Raw genomic sequence first — 21,111 nt, forward strand, 5'->3', positions numbered from 1 at the left:
CTCTGTCACCTAAGATGTCATCCTTTAAAGGTCTTAGGATCAAAGTAATTTGCATCTACTTGGAATCCCTTGCGTAATTCTAGTGGTGCTGAGAATTAAAGCTCATCCTTCATAAGATTTTAGTTCAAACTAGACCACTTCATCATTTGTTATCCTTCTTCTCAAAGTAACCAGAGGTAGAATGGCAGCACCTTGTAGCTAGACCTCCAAGTCAGAAGGGAACACTCATAACGGTGACTCTTCTTAACCACAATTAATGGCTGAAATATGAAACCTCTGGCACTTTTTAAATTTTGTTGTAATAATTCACTGCAAATATTATGGAGAAATAAACAACTATGATGTTAGTCAAGAAGCATAAAGTGCAAAAAGATTGCTGAACCAAGCTAAATCTTAAAACATGGAACAACAAGAATCTCTCAGTTAGCTTTATTAATATTTTACCTTCTTAAGCATTTCATTCATCTATATAGAGATTCAGGAAGGACAGGATGAAAGAGAGGAAAAATAGATAAAGAAAAAAAGGTATTGTAAAATTAAAATAAAATTACGCTTAGCATCCTGAAACAGTACACAAATATTTCAAATCACTTCACTACAGCAGGACTGGCTAGGAATAGGAAAAAAGGACAGAAAAAATATTTAGTTAATTTTTTGTCATTTTATGATGATTGATTTCCACAATAAGTATTTATGTTACATTTGGGGAAGTGCAGCATAGAGTTATTACTTCTCAGCAACGGTTAGAACACAAGCACATACCACTTTAGTACAGATCTCCTTAGAGATACCACCTAAAATAGGACAGTCTCTTAATTAACTTAGTTCTGCTTTACTGAACTTCTTCTAACATGAGATCCTATTTTACTTTGTTTTCTATTTATATTGATTTGAAAAAGTGATTATTCAAAAATCCTGTACAGTGTTTGCTGAAGAAATAATTTGGTTTGTCTTAGGATCGAAGGTAAACAAATCATCTGCTATTAAGTACAATTTCTAGAAGACAGAAAAATCTCTTATGTAAAGAGAACAAAAATCAGGCAAAACTCCTACTGATGAACTCACCCCAACTGTTTTCTCACTGTTCCTCAAGTTTTATGAGGGATCATCTGTACCAATAGTTTTCTTACCTTGGTAAGATTTTCCTCATTTTTGTTTTTTTTTTCAATGTACTTCTGTGACAATGCAAACTTTGTTCCAGTTTAGCTGTGGCACGCAGTATTTCATGCTACTTAGCAAAGGACTCATTTCCCATCTTGTGATTTACTGTACTATTGTTCTTTCCTGCATCTTCAGAATGGAAAACACTTCGGTCTGTTTCTAGTTCTTTATGTCTGAATTTTGGTAAGGGGCAGTTAGCTACTACCATTGTATTTCAAGTGAAATAGAACTTATGACAGATCTATGACTTTAATAAAATATACTGGTTTTTTTCTTCCCTACCAAACTGTTCAATTCTAAATATAGCTACCAAACTGCATAATTTTACTAAGCATTAATACAATACATAACATTTTGGTAACCAAGCATCAAATTGCATCTACAGAAACAAATTCTGAGTATTTGTTCATTGTTTAAAGAGGTCAGGTTTCGCAACATCCAGTCCACAATACTTTACAGGAATCTCCCCCTTGTTTGAATTTCTATGACTGGTCTTCCAAAGCAGTACTTGTCTGTTTCCTTTCAAGTTCAGTACATTTTTTTCCTAGAAACTAATTATTGTATAAGAAGGTCATGAAACTCTTGAATAAGGTCTTGTCTACTAAAGATGCTTCAAAGGCATATATATTTACTGCTTAAAACCCTAGTGATAATCTTATCATTCAAATTAATTAACTTTAAAAGGTATCCATGAATCCACACTGTTCATTTTCTTTATTTTCAACAGTACTCAGTTGTAAAAACTCCCACAGTATTGCATAAGAGCAGAAAACCCCACCCATATGACTGGATAATTTCCAAATGACCCGTGTAGCGCTGAGTTGCAAAAACAACAACTGCTGCTGTTTGTGCATGAAAAACATCCTTACCGAATGGATCTCAAGATCACTGCAAAATGTGACATAAAATGGCAAGTGGCATATTTATTTTAACTACACATTACTGTTGTTAGTGCAAGGCGCTTCTGGTTTAGTAAAATAACTGAAAAAAATAACAGTTGCTGCTTAGAAGTAATTATCTTCAAGATCTGGAGGCATGCACAAAGCACTAAATAATGAATGCTATATTTGAACACTGTAAACACAGAAGCAAGAATACTGTGGATGCACCTGCCAGCTTCTTTCTTCGTCTGTTCACAAATACTCAAACACTTCATTGTTTACAGAAGTAAATGAGAAAATGATATGCTCATAGATATTAAATACAAATTTGCTTTGTATTAACCTTAGAACTAGATGCCTGGCAGAAGTTATTTTTCATGCATTAAGTGTCCATCTCACTTAATGGTGAATCCAGTTCAATTGAACTGAGCTAAAAAAAAAATTGAAGTGGAACACTCAGGATGTTATTAATGCCCTTCAGTACTTGTATTTGTGTCCTTCAGTGCAGTAAGCCTAAGTATTCGTATGCATCTCAGGAACTGCACCACGGGAAACAAACAGCAAGAAGATGATTAATTACTGGTCGTTACCTTTTCTCTGACAGACTCTCCAGGAATGAGCTGCGGTTCAATGGTAATGAACAGTGTTATATAGGAGCCCTCGCTCAGATTGCGCACAGAATCGTAACCTCTCTCCATTCCCAGGTTCTTCTCTTTGCTGTAGCCAAGCAGCACTGGAGGAACATCCACCTTGAACGTACCATCAATCTACAACATACAGTAGCCCATACACATCAACTGTCCATGACAAAAAAAACCACCAATGAAACAATCCTCAGAAAAAGCAAAACTTCCTTCTCAGATACATTTGGTATTGGTATTCAGGTATTTTATTCCCTCGCTTTCTGTATTATTCTGAGCTCCAGAACAGTAATACAAGAGTATGTGACATGTATTTATTACCTGTGGGGAACCCATGAGACATTTCATTGTCAAAGGTATTAGTTACTATTTGATTTCAGTCTCTTTTGCTTATTATGGACATTAATATTTAATGTAATGGAAATAATACACGCTAGGCCTTAGAAAAAAAGACTGCCAGCCTTTCACTGTTTTTCTTTGAAATACGCATTATTTTATGCATACACACCCCAGAACTCCCTGTGGAACGAGTCCTTTAAAAGAACTAAAACATGCAATTTTTTGCTTTTTATTTTTAAAAAGACTAACACCATACAGGAAGGATAATGTGTGCTGTCATACTGCACTACCCACAAGAAACACTTATCCACAAGCTCCTTCCTCACCAACAGATAATACATATATTGATGTTGAGGAGTCAACATCCAGTCTCTGTACTGCATTCCTCATTCTTTAAGTCTTTCGAAGCTGCTGAGTGGGAAAATAGAGGACAATAGGGTATGAATGTACATGTCTGTAAACTGTTCTCAAAGAAGATTGACAGGCATGCAATTTTTCAACTTCAAGTGCTTTTCTCTGTGTATTTTCAGACTGTTGGTAAGACTAAGCAGCAATCTCCACATGGCGTTATTGACCTGGAAAAAGTGACAAAATGGCAAAATACTGCCTTCTGAAGGCAGCATCACGCCAATGTGCCTTTGCCTCTGAGCAGGATGCATCTGTGAGATGCTGGAGCACCTTCCATGCAGAAGCTGCTGATGTTTCTCGGGTGCAGTCGGAACCAGGCCCATTCGGCCAGCTTCTCCATGGAAGAGGGCTCTGGCAGACTCATCATCCCTGTGCACCTCCTTCTGCCACCACAAACAGAAGAGAAAGCTCTTCCTGAAAGGTCGTATCAGAAAAGAGATGGCATGCCCTGCACTTGCTAGGGCAAGACTCGACACTGGAATTATGCAGCTTTAAGAGAAAAGCAAGAAGATTAACCTGATTTGGGCAGAATTCAGATATGGCTTTCGGCAAAATTTAATGCTGTTTAGGTTATGCTGTACATGGAGAATTGGCTGTAAAGATCTGAGTCTTCCATCCTCCTGGACAGGATGACTGCTGACAGGAAGGACATCTTCAGTAGAAGATGAACAGATGACTCACTGGGCTGGCTCATCAAACATTTAAGAACAAAATTAAGTTTTCATGAGGAGAAGACTAAATAAATCACACAGAATTTCTGCTGCAGTATAGCAGAACGGGATGAAGAAATGCTTCATTTGGCACTGCAATTTAATTGCTAGAGGCACCTTGATATAACTGTTGGACTGATAACGCTTCTTCAACTTCAGTAATAAATACTGTTCACATGCTGAGATCTGTGCAGGCACTCACACTGTGCCCCAGGAATCTCAAACAGGAGCACCTCCTCAAAGAGAGAGTCAGGAGTGCATCTGACAGCAATCCTGGAGCTAGTCTGGTCCTACAACGGAAAGGCTGACTCAACAACAAGTACCACCAAGAACAGAGGTTATCATCAATGTTATTGGTAGTCAAAGATGGATTACGGGCTATGTCTTTCACTACATATTGGTACGCAGTCTGTTAAAATGTCTGAGTCTGTCCATTAAGTCTGTCAGGGCTGTGAGTAGACACACTTCTCAGGTGAATTTCATCCCTTTGGCACAGAACATTTCCCTGAGAAGAGTAAAGGATCTTGTTCTTTCTTGTTTGTTGACCTGTAACAACAGCAGTCACGTTAAGTGACATTATTTGTACAGGATGTCCAAAGCCTTATGAAAAGAAGGCTGGAAATTCGTACTACTTACCTTTTCTTAAAGTCAATGTGAACTTCATTCTACAGGGCAGCACAACCCTCAAGCACTCATATTCATCGATTTGCCTCACGAGTTGACGATAGCATATTATTAGTGATCCAACAGAAGGAAATGGACTAGCACTACTTAGATAAACACTGTCCAAAACTTGTCAGCAATGAAAAGAATTCCATGCTTTCTTGAATCCCGTGACAGTTATGTTGTTATGCCTTGCAAAAGGATGGCCCAAGAAAAACACTTTGAACTCCAACATTAAACTAAATGAGACCCCTGCAGACTTTCCTCTACCCAAAGAATCCAAGAGGCTCACAATATATTTTAAAGCCTTTAAAGTTCTGACAAGTTGTCCATATAGCAAACTAATCTGTGTCATTAGGTATGCAATGGGTACCAGAATCTTCATGAAATAAGCAACTGAGACTTGTTGCATGACAGCTTGATCTACACGTGAAAGCAACTGCCCTGTAGAACAAGAATTCTAAAGCAGGATTATGATACAAAAAGGCTATTGATGTGAAAAATTAGCTACCTTAAGCTAAGTTCAGGATGGGTGGCTGGACAAATAAAATAATAATAAAAAAGCCTTTCCTCTATGAAGAAAGGCATGTTATCCTAACACTCCCATGACTAAGCGCTGATATCTCCTGAAGAAAGCTTCTCTAAAGCATTCTAAATATGGAGGAAAGAAGGGACTGGAAAAGGCAAAGGTGAAAATGTGGTGATTCATCAGAGGTGTGAAAAAAGAGTGAGGTCAAATTTCTTTAACACCTATCTAGGCAATGCAGCATCAGAAATCTCAAAAGCCATTGTCAAAACCATCTAAAGAATTTGTGTTAACTTCATTACTGAAGGAAACCAGGCTGTGTTGTCAGTGCAGAAGTATGCTTGTCTATCTTTTCTCCCTTCAAAATGTTGAACTTACTAACAAATACACACCAAATGTGACAAAGGACAGCGCTTTCACAGATATTTTTAGGCAGTTCCATACAAATAGACTGAGAAGTACGGAGAACATAATTAAATCTGACTACCCTAACCCCTTCCCACTCTCCATCTTTTATTTTAAGAGATGGACTCCAAGTTATTGACGCTTACCTTTGCTTGAAAATATATGGTAGTAAATGGAATTTTAACACATCCCAGCCAGCGTCTCTCAACACAAGTGTGGATACCACTTCTTCTGTCACAATCATCCTAATAAAAAGTTGGCCAACATAAGAATTTGTAAGACAACTTCATTTTATTTAAATTCAATCAACAGTTTCATGAAAGCAATTATTAAAACAATACAGGATTTTTATCATTTAACTTACTGTAAATATAAGTTCAATTACTACTATGACAATTATTGCATGCTTTTCAAGTGTGCCAGATGCTGAACAAAAATTCATGTTCCTTAACACAATGTGCTTGCACTTCAGGGTACAAGTCCTGTATGACTTGTGATGGAGATCTCAGAAATCTGACAAAGAGTCTACAGGAGTCTTCCCAGACTAAGTAAATTAAGTGCCGGTCTTCTCATAAAACGTTTTACTAGAATTAAAAAAAGCCTTTTGAAGGTAAAATTGTATGAAAATCTAATAGCTGTGGAATGGAAGCATTGTTTTCAAATGTATTGCCTCTCAGTGATTTCCAAATCTAGTATGATCAGCCTACAAGCTTAAAAACCAAAAGATTTCTCCAAATGCTAGACATCTGAGTTTCAAGACTGTACCTTTCTTCTTCCTTCTGCTTCATCAAATACCATTTCAGTTTTGAGGGCAGAATTCTGTTCTCAGTGAACTGTGTGCATTATTTACTTTTCGGTTATATTTTCAAGAATATTGAGGGCTGCTATTTTTATGCATACTGAGTTAACTGGGAAAGCATTCACTGACTTGAACAGGGAAACGACTTATGCCAACACAAAGAGCCTACTTTTCACCAAACAGCTTGTAAAACAGGGTAAGACAGAGCATAAAAAGGTTAATAAAAGAATACAGGAACTGGGATAAGTCACCTGGAATTTAGTGTAAAAAAAAAAAAGAAAGAAAAAGAAGCTGATTAAGTTTAAGAGTAGAATTCAGACTACTATTCATGTGTTGCCTCTCAATTTTATTACCTCAAGTGTCATTAAATATCAGTAAAAGATTACATACACATGTTGAACTCTAGTAGCAGACTATATAGTACAACCTTAATTTGTACAAACACAGGTTAACACTATAAAGACTGCTCCCTTGAACAGTATTGCAATATTGACTAGACGTAACAGTAAAAAATGACAAGGTAGAGAACAGAGAGGCTCAGGAGGGTGAGCCGAAACCAGGACAACTATTACACTGAAAAGTCTTATACTGATAACTTCGAAAAGTTCACAATATTCTGTAAAGCACATTGACCTTCAGTTATGAACTCACCTCTGTAACATCATGAAGAACTTCATCAAAAACATTAATGAACACTTCATCCTTCACTGACTGCAAACTGTGGGTGCTATAGTCAGCATTAGGAGCTCTGAAATTTTGAATAAACAAAATAAGTGTGATTTGAATAGAACCGAGGAAATTGAATAGATCTGTATCCTCAAACTGAATTCTTATTACTCAGAAATAGTTTGGTTTCATTTTGCTATACCTAAATGGAAGCTCAAGTTCCTCATTCCAGTTGGGGTTTGGACCTTCTGCTGTCGTTGTCCGGCAGACTGTTCGCTGAAAAGAAACTTCTACAAAAGGACGGACTAAAACCTGTAAAAAAAAAAATCAAAACAAAGAAAACAGGCCTCTATAAAATGCCTCATCAGAACATACTAAATTGCGTATTTTCATGTATTTAAGGAAAATAAGCATATACTTTGTGAAGGTCACACTGGTCCAGTCCAGACAAACACTTTTAATATAGCTCAAATATCGCACTTTCCAAGCTTCTCTAAGCATTTATGAAGCTTTTTTGTTTTGTGTGTTAACGTTTCAAAAAGGTGATGTGTACTCAGTATATGTCATATTATGTACACTAGGAAGGCCACATTTCCCCCCCAAGTCTGTGAAAACTCCTGGCTAACTAATCAAAGAAGGAAATGGAAACAGGTGATCCAGTCACCCGTGCCCTTGTATCCTCTTATCTGTAATCCAAGAAGCCTACTGCGACAACCCTGGCTGTCTCTGAAAATGGTCTCTATTGCAGATAATCAACTTTTACTAGACACAACAAACCCCTAATGTAATTAAAAATGCATTAATGTAGCATTTCATTAGCATTCAAACGCTCGTGTCAGAACCATTTCAAGAATCTATAATTTTGAAGGAAATCCTAAACAAATAAACAACCCTCCCATACACCACCACACACAAAAAAACAAAAACAAACAAAAACTCAACCCCAATGGATTTCCATCTTCATTCAGAAGGATGCTGAACCTAGTTCTCAATAGCAAACAAATGTAGTTTCAGTATCAGTCATAAGAAAGGCTCTGCTGGTTTAGGCAGAGTGCACTAGGCCCAAAATTCAGACTGAAAATGGCCATAAACAGACATACAGAAGAGTAAGAACACAGCAGCAGGTGCCTGTATTTTCTCCTGTTATTCGTCCAGGCTTCAACTGTCTTCAGATGGACGGACTTTCTCAAGCCCGTAACAATTTTTCTATTTGACAACTCCCAATGGATCACTCTTCCAAATAATTGTCCAATGTCCACTTCAACGCAAGCGAACCAATTTTGTGCACAATACATACAGGCAACTTCTCTGAGCACATAGGAACTGACACATGAAGAATTAAAAGCTTCTCTTTTGAACCTAGCTCCTACCAGCTTCATTTGATGACCCCTCATACTTCTACTGAACAAACCAGCGAGCAGTCAATTGCTATCCATATCACTCATTGTTTTATGCTTTTCTATCATATTCTTCCTTCTCCCTTACTCCCAGTGACTGCCATTTCGACAGAAAAGACCAAACATTTTTCACTGCACAGCAGCCAGTCTAGATTTCTGACATCTTTATCATCCTTTGAATCTTTTGCAGCTCAACTATCTTTTTGGAGATCCAGGAGTGGGCAAGATAACGTTACTAGTAAGATATCTTTCCGATGGTGTGTATGTGAAAAGGGGGAATGCTCATTATTTCATGTTAACAAATGATTGCTATAATTTTCATGAGTTTTATAATATACCTGGTCAAATGCCCAATCTACACTATCAGTTGGGCTCTGGGCTGACGGAGAGGCTGCAAACATCTCATTAAAGGACCTTGAAGGCTTGGATGGCTGTTGAGGTTTGCTATGAGAGGAAACAGACATCATCATCATGAAAAGACAGAGACCCTATTATCAAATATGAATCCTTTACATCATATATTAACCACACAAAGTTCTCGAAATGCTTCTGGTATCTTTATGTTACGACTTTAACCTAGGAAGGATAACTACTCAGTCAAATAACAAGAAAAAACATGCTAGAGTGGGGTAGCAAGTGTATTGCTCTTATAAGCCTCATTGCAAAAGTGCTGTGTGCTTCGAGGCTCTTCATTCTGAAGAATTTATAGACCCCAGATTTTTATTTTATTTATTTTTTGAAAAACTTCCCCTGGACAATCTCTTTGAGACACAGACTTTTCAGTTTAAGGAGATGAATCCCCAAAGAATTCATGAACTGTGTAGACTTTATGGTATCTAGACAAGGCCACTATGACAAAATTAAACCCACATGAAGATTACACTGTCAGCAACTCATCAGTGAAATAAAATAAATGATAAATATGCTTATTTTTATAGTGTTTCCAAGTAACTTTTTCAGTACTAAGCAACAGTAGATATTATAAAAGGTAGATATTATAAAACTATTCACAGAAAAAGCAGCTCAAAATAAGATATCAGATTATCCAAAATATTGGGAGGGTTTTCAGCTATTTTTGTTCTACTGACAGTAAATTCAAATTCTCGTCTTTTCCTTCCTGTCAACATATTTCTAATACGAATTGCTTATGTCTCCGTTTGAACTTACTTACAAAAATCCAATGGAACTTTTTTTTTCATTTAAATAATAAATAGATAAAACAAGCAGAAGATGCTAGCAGGATGAAGATATCTCCAATTTAAATGTAATGCATATTCATTTTGGGAGAGCGAGAGAGAGAATGCTGCTGTAATACAGCACTTATGAAAGTGAACCAGACTGCTCAGGACACAGCATCATGCAGCACAGGCATTACCTTAATATGCCTGAAGGTCACGGTCACCTTCAAAGTTAGTAAAAGCCAAATCAGGCTCACTCCATTCCTTTAAATGTCCAGTTCACAGAGTGCTTGAGAAGGCCAACAGGCAACCCTCAGGAGATACATACAGTAGGAATAACTGGAATTTTGTAATATATATGTATTTTTTGTATTTAAGATATTATGAATTAAAATTGCCTTGAGTATAACTAGAAGGCTTGTTTAAGATATAATTAATCCAATATTAACAGTGTTACAGTGTTGTCAAAGCTACAAGTTATCTTCCAGACAGCTTTTTCGTCAAGCAGATGTGTAGTTCATAAAACATTTTTTGAATTTAACAGGTATTAATAAATGGTTGTGTTATTCTAAAAGCTTTGAAAATAGCATTTTTTAAATTATTAAATAACAAGATAAATCTATACATGCTTTTAACATGAGGATCAAAACAACCCACGACTGAATTTCAACATTAGTTGTTTCAGCTGTCCTCAAAACACTTGAGACCGCAACGTGAATCTGGATTGAAAACAAGCATATAAACATACCTCATCACTGGCTTCCTCACTGGAATATCGAAAGCTCTAATGACGTTCACCAACAGTTTTATGTCTCCATCTGATAAATTCTGTGCTGTGACCTTCTTCCTTTCTTTTCTTCTTGGCTTTAATGGTCGTTTTGGTTCTGCCAGTTTAAAGAGGCCAAGTCCCAAAATACTAATAATCAGAAAACAGACATTTAGTCATTTTTGCACAGAATCCAGAATTCCAGCGTCTCCATGACACACATGCTAATTATGCACTAACAGAAAAAGTAAATACACACTGCTAGTGTCATACAAACCTCTATGAAATGTCAAAATGTTATAATCATTTAGTACTATGCAATCCAGTTGTCTTATGTTTCATAAATTTTAACTTAAATGTGCAAAAAAGTTCTTCCCCCCCAAAAAAAAAAATTACATAAGATTTAAATAAGACAACTCAAGATAGATCTATAACTACAGTGTTATAAATAAAGTATCTAGTAGACGACAACCTCTCTACGAAATATGTAAAAGAAATCTAATTACACAGCTATGTACAACAAACAATAGGCTATAGAAAAGAATCAGAATAAATATGCCACAACATACCCTGGACCCTCAGAACTTATAACCCAAGGCAAAGCAGAACCAAAGGAAAAACAAAAAAACAGGAAAAGAATAAAAAACAGATATGTTTTTGCATATCACTGATACTAATTGCAAAAATACCTAGGTGACGGAAGACATTCCAAAATCTACTTTAAAAACTGATAGCCCATAGCATTACTTCCTTATATATAACAAACAAATAATCCCATTAATTACTTTTAAGATAAATCTGTGAGTTACTGAAATCTCACTAAGAAGATACTTTAATGGTATTATAAATGGAGTATAAAAATGTAGATACTTTAATGTTACTATTCTAAATTCACTAACTATATGAATTAGCAAATTGTATCCAATTTGAATCCGTATTCATGATAAAAAAAATACAAACCAAGCATTTGATCTTAAACAACTTCAAAAGTTGATTATAGTCTCAACTGGATTTTTCCCATTCTGAGATGTGAAAGCAAACTGAAAACCAGGATGAACCCTGTTTAAGAGAGCAAGTCTCTGTATCTCCAGCAGATGGGACTGTTTAGATTTATACCATATATTCAGAAAGTGTTAGCTGTACTTCAAGTGTGTCACACTTAGAATGAAGACAAGCAATTTTCTTTTAAAAGAAAAATATCTACCATTCACTACCTGTTTACTTACAAAGATTTTAAGTGAGCAACACTAATTAAGAATCATCTATGTAGTGATGACTCAAACGTCAAAATCAAGAAGTATGAGATTTGGAACAAAAATTCAAAGAAGGTGCATAAATAATAAAACAAATTATAACCATACAAAAGAGAGAAAACACTTCCCAAATCAGCAACATTTCTGAAAGTAAACAGCATAGATATTTAGCAACACCATACAGAAGTAGACGAAACGTAAAGTAAACAAAATCACCAAAATATACCATGCTAAATCTTATTTACATGCTATCACATTATTTCTACCAAACCCATCCTTTTTCCTCAAAGAAGTTATATGCTTTGTGTATCAATGCTCTGGCTAACTGGCAGAGGGGTACATAGTGATAGGAAAACAATATATTACACTAAACACAAAATCTCCTTGGCTGGTCACATCAGTACAATTTGCAAAAAAGGCACAGAGATAAATTTACGTTAACTGACTTAGAAACAATAAAGATAACTCCCTTACCCCAGGCTAGGAATCTCCTCTTCATTGACAAGATCAGAGAGAAGGAAATGGTGTTTTGCTATTAGGAAACGGTTTATTACTGATTCTCGAACCTGTGAATAGGGAGAAAGGGAGGGAGAAGAGAGAAAATTACACTTCTAATCCCAAACCACTGCAAATACTTGCATTTTGTCTATTAAACACAAAAAACTTCAAATATAGATTCTTTATTTTATCCCTCTTTTGTATGTCATATCAATGTTCTTTCCACCAGATATTTATTTGGAACATAATATAAGCTTATTTTATGAATACAATGATTTTCTAGAAACGTATAAGCTAGCCAGATGTAAACATATGAAAGCATACATCACAAGAACAGAAAATCAAGTCTTATCTAATTACAGCCCATCATCAGAAACAATCACAACAATAAACGACCCTGACAGACATTTCTTTTGGGCATCTAAATGAAGTTACAGAAAAGACGGTACAGAAATGTTTATAGTATTAACTATAGGGACTAAAGGCAATGCTTTGGACTGCAGGACCATCAGCAAGGCCTGTGTTACTAACACCATGATTTAAAATAAACGTTTAAAAATCCTTAGTTTCTTTCATTTCTATGTTGAGGTCACAGACTGATGAAAGACTTCCCTCTTCTCCCAACAGCTATATAGAAGTATAGAAGCAGACTGACTGAGAGCACTGTCTTTTTTTTTTTTTTTAATTTTTTTTGTCTACTACTCAGGCTAGTAATGCCTTTATATACTGTTCTATTACAAGATCAGCTGCAGAAGAGCAATAACAAAGTTTTCTACCATACATCTCCTTTCATTATTTTTAAAAGTTTTCATTTAAGTTATGAAATCTTTCACTGTGCTGAGGTGATAATCATATAAAGATGACATTTCAGAGTGAAATGAATTGCAGACCTGATGTGAGCAATCTAATTTTCAAGCACATCTGACAATTTACAGAAGTGTAAAATATCCAAGTGTTGTTTTAAAAAAGACTACTACTATTTCCTGTACAAGACTGACAATCAGTTAAATACCATAAGGTATTTAACTCTGTACTATTACTCAGTGCACTGCATAAGCTGTATGTTTGAGTATGCACATGAATATCATGTAAAGCATATAGGGCCAACACAGATGTGATAGCTCAGTTCAAAATAGTTTTTGGTATTATCGTACTGAATCTGGGTTTTGGTACTTACCAAGACTTGCCTGGAAGATTCAAATATTCTCCATTGTCTTTAATTCTTTTATAAAACATTACTGCTAACAAGCAAGTTGTTTTGTCCTACATCATATCAACCTAATAATGATCCTAGATGTTTTGCTGGCTGGGATTTTATCTACCTTTGATATTTCCAGTACTAGTAATAAACTGGTAGGTGTGTTTCTCACTTGTTACTTGCCAAAATACTCCAAAATTGCAAACTTTTATTCCATATTCAACCAATGTTCCCCACCCCCCGAGGATTAAAGAGAATGCCACACTAACATTAAAAAAATAAATTAAGCCAAGGTAAGGAAGAGAGAATATTACTCTAATGCAACAATGAAGGTAATGTCATATGCCCGCTGCCTTTGGCTGCAGGACAAGACTTTTTGTGTATCACATTAAATGATTTTTAACAGTGGTTAGGAACACTTTCATGGAGATAAATTCTTAGTAACACAACTTACAAGAAGGAAAAGGAGGAGAAGGAAATCAATGAATACCAGGGACACAACAGCACAAATCTCTGGGGCACTGGACCAGAAAAGGATTTATAGTACTCCTAGAAATATCTATTTTTGTGGTCATTTTCTATAATGCATCTTTTTGAGGAAATACATCTTTTCCATTAACATTTTATCAGTCATTTACAAACCTCTACTTGTTTTATTAGACCTGTTTCAGGCCTAACTTGGAATTATAAAAACATCTGTAGGCCATGTTTAGCGCTGAATCATTTTTTAGTATTCCTGGAAATTGAACATCCAAGTGCAGCAGCAACAAACGGCTTAGAGAAATATGATGGATCTGTATATTTTGCTACTTACCTTTTGTAGATAGTTGGCAACAACTGCTCTGCGTGCATCTAGGTAATGTTTGCTGTCAATCACATCCCTCTCATGTAGTCTTTTCTCATAGTCCTAAAACATTTACTAGAGTTTGTGATTTGATAAATAGCCAATGCTTTACTACATACAAGAAAAATGGTAAATATTTCATTATATTCATTAATATTAATGTATGGATCAAGTAAACCAAAACAAATGTCAGAAGTTCATAAAGCTATTTTAATGCTAATGTACACAGCAACAGCACTGCACAACTTCTCTGAATAGAGAAAAGAATTCCATTAAGTTAAGGTTCATGTGGTTTAAATTACTACGAATAACTTTTATTTCCCTCTCTTCTTTCTAAAGCAGGACTTTGACCTGCTGTCGTAAACTGAAATTCCATTTCAACTGGAATTGGTTCATGTTGCTGCAGCTGCAATAGGATGAATCCTTTATAAAAAGAAGCGATACGATATTCACGGAAGACGACCCGATATTTGAACTGCATTTTAAAACATAACTAGCTTTCTTAGTGTCTAACACCGGAAGAGCCTATACTTGTAGGTAATTTTGTGAGAAACAATTCCTGAGCTATTTTGAATTTGCATTCAAGAAATACAGTGATTTATTAGTATAATGAAGTCATTAGTTGCACACAGTAAGAAAGTGAAAGCTCTTTAAGCATCTAGAGTGTGAAGATTTTGCTTTGCCTGAGGTTTGATTAAAAAAAGGCTGTAAGCCAACCGATGGGCTGAGATGAATACTGGTTGCCCTATAGACGTTCTGCGAGTTCTTTGCTGGAGCTCTTGGTCCAGTATCTCAGTGTCTTTCTTGCACTGGACAAGAGGTTCAACTCAGTCTGGTGAGGAAAAGATTAATGGGCAATCCATTATCTGCCCACACCTAGCTGAGGGACAGTTACAGAGAAGACAGAGCCAAACTCTCTGTAGTGCCAGACAATATCACAAGGGAGAACAGCCGTTAAGAACAACTTGGAAGGTTTGGGCTGGACATGAAAAAACAAACCAACCCAAAAAATAAATAAATCACTGGAAAGGCAGTGCAGGACTGGAACAGGTTATCCAGAATGGGTGTGTAATCTCCTACTTTTCAAGACTTGGCCAGACAAACCACATAGCTGGCCTCACCTAGTGCTGACAACAACCCCATCACTTCAGTGGAAAGCAGGATCTCAGGAAAGCAGGAAAACATTTCACCTCCAGACAATGTTTTCCGAACAATATTTCCACAATTCTATGAGTTTTCAGATTTCTTTGCCAAATAGCCAGTAAACCAACTATGAAAAATACCACTTTTAAACTTAGTTTTGAAGACCATGTCTTATAACATGAACTTGGAACAAGCGATTGTGGGTTTATCCAAGTTAGCCTTAATGGGGAAAAAGAAAAAAAAAGAAAAAACAATTCTTAAACTGTGTTTTTTTTTGGCTGATAACATGAAATGAACAAAATTAGTCCATAAAATCAACTGGATCAAAAGCATATATCAAAGATGTACCAGAGCTTTAAATAGCAGATAAAAAAACCTAATCTAATATTTGAAAAGGAGAAATGTTTACTATGAAGAGCCAGATCTGAGTTAATAAGTATCTTTTAAGAAGATATAACCCAAAAGGAATGGAAGGAAGGAATTGTTCAAAGAAATTTATGCAAGGGATAAAGCAGCAGTTGCCAAAATCTGACATGATTCTGATCCCGAGAAGGCAATGAACACACTGAAATGCTCCTTAAATACACAAATTGCTAAAGAACAAAACAATGTGTGACTTAACAGTAAGAGTGGAATTGAATATAACTGAAGTATGAATCAAGTAAAAAATGCACACATTGCATTTCAGTAGGGTAATTAACAGGCAAAGACAGGGTAAGCTAACTGGAACAATGTACAGAAATAGAAATAACTGCAACATAGCCTATAGTAAAACACTAAAAGGTTTTAATGCTCATTAGTGTCATTCCTCCTACCACTCATCACAGAAAGGGTTCAAGGGTTCAAAAGTTAATAGGCCTAAGCCCGAATTACCTTTGCATTACCCTCAGTATTTTAAATCACCTTTAGAAAAAAAATGTCTCTTAGAAAATTCACATCCACAGCAGCTGCTGTGTTGTATTTTTCCACTTCCACGGCATAGCTACGTAACTATTTCCTTGCAGGGAAGCTACCTTAATTATACTAAAATAACACCAAAAAAGACTGAGGAAAAAAATCTAAATTTTTTTTTTTTTTTTAATAAATGTCAGCAAAGCTGTGCGTTTTTTATGGGACTAACTGACTTTATTGCAAGTCAAATATTATTAGCACTACAACTAGAAAAGAAAGATGATGTTTTACTAGAGGACGTACTCCAAATAATTTCAGATAGGACTCTACCTGGAATAGTTTCTCACTGATTTCTCGTTCATGCAAAGGGACTTGCTTGTAGTTTCGGAACTCTGCCACCTCCTCGCTTCTGAGCTGCAAGAGTCGAAATCTCTTTGATCTATTAAATTCCTCATCAGAAACAAAATTAAATTCTTGCTGCAACTGTTCCAATCTGAAGAAATCAGGAACGTGTGCCTCTCCGCTAGTGGCAACCTAAATTAGATAACAAAATTATTAAACTTTTCATACTGAGGAAGAGAAGTCTACAAAGCAACTTTTGTTAAGTCTTACCTGCACATTGCAAGAATGTTCATTTTAAGCAGAAGCAGTTAAAACGGATCAAATTGAGACTGAAACATTAAATGTTTTGAAGCAGATTTATGTTTAGCAAAGTGCATGAGACCACTGAATTTTACTGTATTCTTAAGTGTATTCTATCTCCCCTAAACACAAACAAAACATTGAAGAGGAGAAAAGGTGATTCTTTTATGTAACTTCAGCTATCAAATAGCTTCTCAATTTGATGTTTAGAAAAGTCCCAACTTCTACAACAAACTATGTGCAGACATCACTAATGAGCATCTTCCTATTTAATACCATACAAGTACACTGGCAATAAGCCTGAATTTTAAGGAGAAAAGAAGTTCAAACTTGTGTATTTTTTAATATGTAATTTAATCAGTTTGCATATTCCCTAATACCATTTTTTTTTTTTAACCACTAGAATACTACAGAGCTAATGGATTAATAAATCATATTTTTTTAATGAACATTTTGTTTCTCAACATTCACCCAAGTATATCGATGAGAATACACAAATCCATTAGCCCTACAGCTCCAAAAATAACACTTACCATAATCATCTGCATCAGAGCTGCATTGTTTGGGTCATTTGGATCAAGTTTTGTTTCTGCTGCCCACTTGGCTAGTTTCTTCATGTCAGTTAAGCCCGAGGTGCCAATGGATGCAATAGCATCAATATTTTTTAAAGCACTAAAGAGACAATAGAAAGAACTGATAGCAGATGGTTCTACCAAAAAGAGATCTGTTGTAGCAACACAAAAAAAAAACACAAACAATTTTGGGAAAAAACAACCAAAAAAAATCCATAACATGGAAAGTAAGTTCCACTACGTAATTCTCAGTACAAACCTTTTATTGCAGGAAGTATTGCCATCTGCCCCCTACCTGCTCATTTCCACCCCTATGCCATTTTTGCCCTCAAAATGAAGCCATTCTTTCTGTCAGCACACTGCAAAACAGCGGACTGAAGTTAATTTAAAAACAAAACAAAACCACTCTCTTCAAACAGCTGTTATACGGAAGAAGTTAACCTCTCTAAAAGCTGCCTGGTTTCTGTGATTCTTCTTACAACACGTGCATCTCTCCAAATTGCAGTTATGTAACCAAGGAATGATGAATTGCAAAGGAAAGCTGGGGGAAATATGAAGGAACTGGTGAAAGGGAACTCATGCAAGCTTTCTCATTGCAGAAAACATGCAGTTACAGATTTATCTGAAACACTGAATTTGACCATGCTCCTACAAAGAGAAAACAAGGTTTTCCACGACTTAAGGTGCTTACTGATTCAAACATTTATCATATACCTACACTATCCCATGCTTCTGATTACTAAAAGGTAAGATTTCTATGTTAAATTGCCTCACAGCAAGTAAATTATAGTTTTGACAATACATACTTAAAGGAACTTCCCAGATCCTTGCTTGAGCTACGTCTCAAGTCCTGTCTTCAGTCTGTCTCCTGGATACTGTTTCTGGATGGACCCTGGACCTGACTGTCACCTTGTCTCTGCAGCTGCTGCCAGTGCCCTGCTGTGCCTGTTGCGGTTGGATCCTGTAGGACTGCATGCTGGCTGGCACCGAGTGAACTGTGCTGGCTCACCCTTGGTTTCTTCTGTCTTCCATAGCAGCCCTGAAACTCTGGGAGGCCCAGCTCCCAGTCCCACTCCTTATCCTTTGGATGCTCTCACTTATTTCTATTCACAGCAGTCAAGTTATAGTAGGTGGTCAGGAGTACGTTTGTGCAATGATTTGCTGGCCTGGATATGCAATTTCATTACCCATGTACCACACACTGTGGGTGGCGCCCCTTCTCTCGTTAGGGGTCTGTTCTCCACTTAGAATCTGACTATTTTCAGGAAAACTCATGGATCTTTCTCAAGCTTGGTTAGAACCAGACAACATAACCAGCAGTTACTGGAGCAGCAGATAAAGTAGTAACATCAAGGCTGTATCTTTAGGCAGTCTTGAATGAACACACACTGAATCACAGTTGTGCTGAAAAGCTCATGGGAAAAGACTAACTTTAGGCACAAAACTCTTGTCTCGGGCTTTCACAATAGACAACAGAAAGTCACAGATGGGTGTTCATCTCTAGAGGGTGATTCAAAGAAGAGTTTTACATTGAACACCCTTTTGGAATTCGCCATTTTTCCATTTGCTACAGCGAGAGCCTACTGTAAGATTAGCCTCCTGAGTCTAAAGGGGATGCCTTTGGGATTTGCATCCTTATGTTTTTATCTGATGCTATTCTAGTCTCATTGAAGTCAGCAAGTTACTCATATGCTGATCAGCAAATTACTCTAACGGCTGCAGCTGGAGACAAAAATAGTAAAAGGGTGATGTGGGTGCCAATATTTAGTCTCTAAAAAAATAAAAATCCAATTAATCCAATCAGCTGGAAGAAGTACTGGCTCATTTAGTAAGTATGGTGAAACCTCTGAAGACTTTACAGTGAAGTTACCTGAGGTCATTACAAAAGCAGACTTTGACTTTACTGGAATTACACAAAAGCAACAAAATGGACAAATGATCTACAATGTCCAACATGCAGTCACAGGACAAATTAGATTGTTTTCAATGGAATAACATATTAACTTCTGCAGCTCAACAGGTTTCTGATGGACAAAAATCATTAAAGAATATTATCTCGGAATGGTGTCACAGATGTGAGTTTTTCACTTCTCAATTCACAAACAGCATCAAGCTCCCATACACACTTCTAATGTTTTCATACTGTAATTTTTGTCATTAGTTACAGAAAAGGTGTTTAAAAGCATGCGTCCCAGTAGTGCTTCCCATATGCACTTTGGATAAGAAAAAGCTGCAGCTTCAGTTCTTAGCAAAATGATTACAGAAAAGTTCCTTGCCAATATAAGGCAAAATCTGGACTGTACCTACATCTTCTATTTGAGTACCATAAAAATGAGTTAATCAGCTTGAGCTCTGTTTAACTTTAATATTGTCTATAAATAATGTACTAAAAGATTTTCATTAGAAATTCTAAGTTTATGAAAAATGTGTACCCTAAGATATCTGCAGAGGGGTTACAATGCAAAATAAAGTATCTAAACTTAAGGAAAAAGAATACTACAATTTTTGACTATGAAAGTCACCTACTCTTTTAAATACTGGTATAATCACTTTCCCAGGAATCACTGAGAATTCATACCACATTACCTCGGAATGCCTGTGGTTTGCTGAGATACTGGAGGAATTAGGGGGATTCCTTTTTCTCCAACTGCCCAGGAGACACTATTGGATACTTTCCCAGAGGTCATTAAAGTCATTTGGTTGCTACCATCAGCTTCAAAGGAAAAGGACACATCTATCAAGGGGAAAAAAACAAATTAGTATATTTTTCCATTCAAGCACAGTATCTAAACCACTTTAAAAATGCTTCCCAAAAGTAGTCAAATTACCCCTTTAATAGAAATGGACAGGTTACATGAAACAAGCTGACTCTGCTGCGTGCTGCAGGGAAGGACTTTGCTCTACAACAGAAGTGAAAGATTCCATTCCAACTAAAAAAAGCTTTCCATTTGAGACAAAGAAGAAAGGCTACATCTTAAAGGCTATGCCAAGACTTTTTTTTCCCTTCACAGATGCACACTATTTAACATTTCCAATAATTTACAGATTCTGCATATTGCTAATGTGACAGAAAATCAGAGTCAGAAGAATTATGCATGATTGAAAAGCCGGTCCCAAAGCTCTGTGATACACAACTGTACATACAGTCATCATGGTCAGTGACATTTACACACAAAACGTGCTGTAATGTTCCACATTACTTTCCTCCTCAACTTTTTATCTGTTCTTCTGCTCCATCTTTACCTGTATTTTACATACTGAAAAATTATGCAAATCGGTTCTCATAATATAGTTCAAACATTACATAAACTTATAAATTCTGTATGCTATGATACATTATTCTTGTTCTCCTTTCCCTACCTCTCCCTCATTTTATTTTTCTGTTTTGAAGTCCCAGGGATCAATTTTTTGACAGAATTTCATCAAAACAAAGACGAAGACAAAAAATTAGTCTGCATAGACATTTATACAGCCAGTTCTTCAGTGGTTTGAAATGTTAAAATCACTGGAACCATACTGATTAATACCAT

At 36.2% G+C, this 21,111-nt stretch overlaps 1 protein-coding gene across 6 annotated transcripts in view; it reads right to left on the reverse strand.

Moving 5' to 3' along the window:
- CC2D2A (coiled-coil and C2 domain containing 2A) overlaps positions 1-21,111 on the reverse strand; it is a 58,266-nt gene that overhangs the window by 8,771 nt on the left and 28,384 nt on the right. For 4 of the 6 annotated variants that reach the window (XM_040557208.1, XM_040557207.1, XM_040557205.1 and 1 more), the window contains 12 exons: positions 20,168-20,315; positions 17,543-17,681; positions 16,698-16,901; positions 14,304-14,396; positions 12,268-12,359; positions 10,523-10,690; positions 8,935-9,040; positions 7,402-7,511; positions 7,185-7,281; positions 5,881-5,979; positions 2,633-2,809; positions 445-465 (listed from right to left, as the gene is read on the reverse strand). In XM_040557208.1, the coding sequence (XP_040413142.1) occupies positions 445-465; positions 2,633-2,809; positions 5,881-5,979; positions 7,185-7,281; positions 7,402-7,511; positions 8,935-9,040; positions 10,523-10,690; positions 12,268-12,359; positions 14,304-14,396; positions 16,698-16,901; positions 17,543-17,681; positions 20,168-20,315 (1,454 nt within the window). The remainder of the gene's footprint in view (positions 1-444; positions 466-2,632; positions 2,810-5,880; positions 5,980-7,184; positions 7,282-7,401; positions 7,512-8,934; positions 9,041-10,522; positions 10,691-12,267; positions 12,360-14,303; positions 14,397-16,697; positions 16,902-17,542; positions 17,682-20,167; positions 20,316-21,111) is intronic. The other 2 variants (XM_040557209.1, XM_040557206.1) reach the window with 1 other exon arrangement.

Source organism: Cygnus olor, chromosome 4 (assembly GCF_009769625.2).
Source record: "Cygnus olor isolate bCygOlo1 chromosome 4, bCygOlo1.pri.v2, whole genome shotgun sequence".
NCBI lineage: Eukaryota > Metazoa > Chordata > Aves > Anseriformes > Anatidae > Cygnus > Cygnus olor.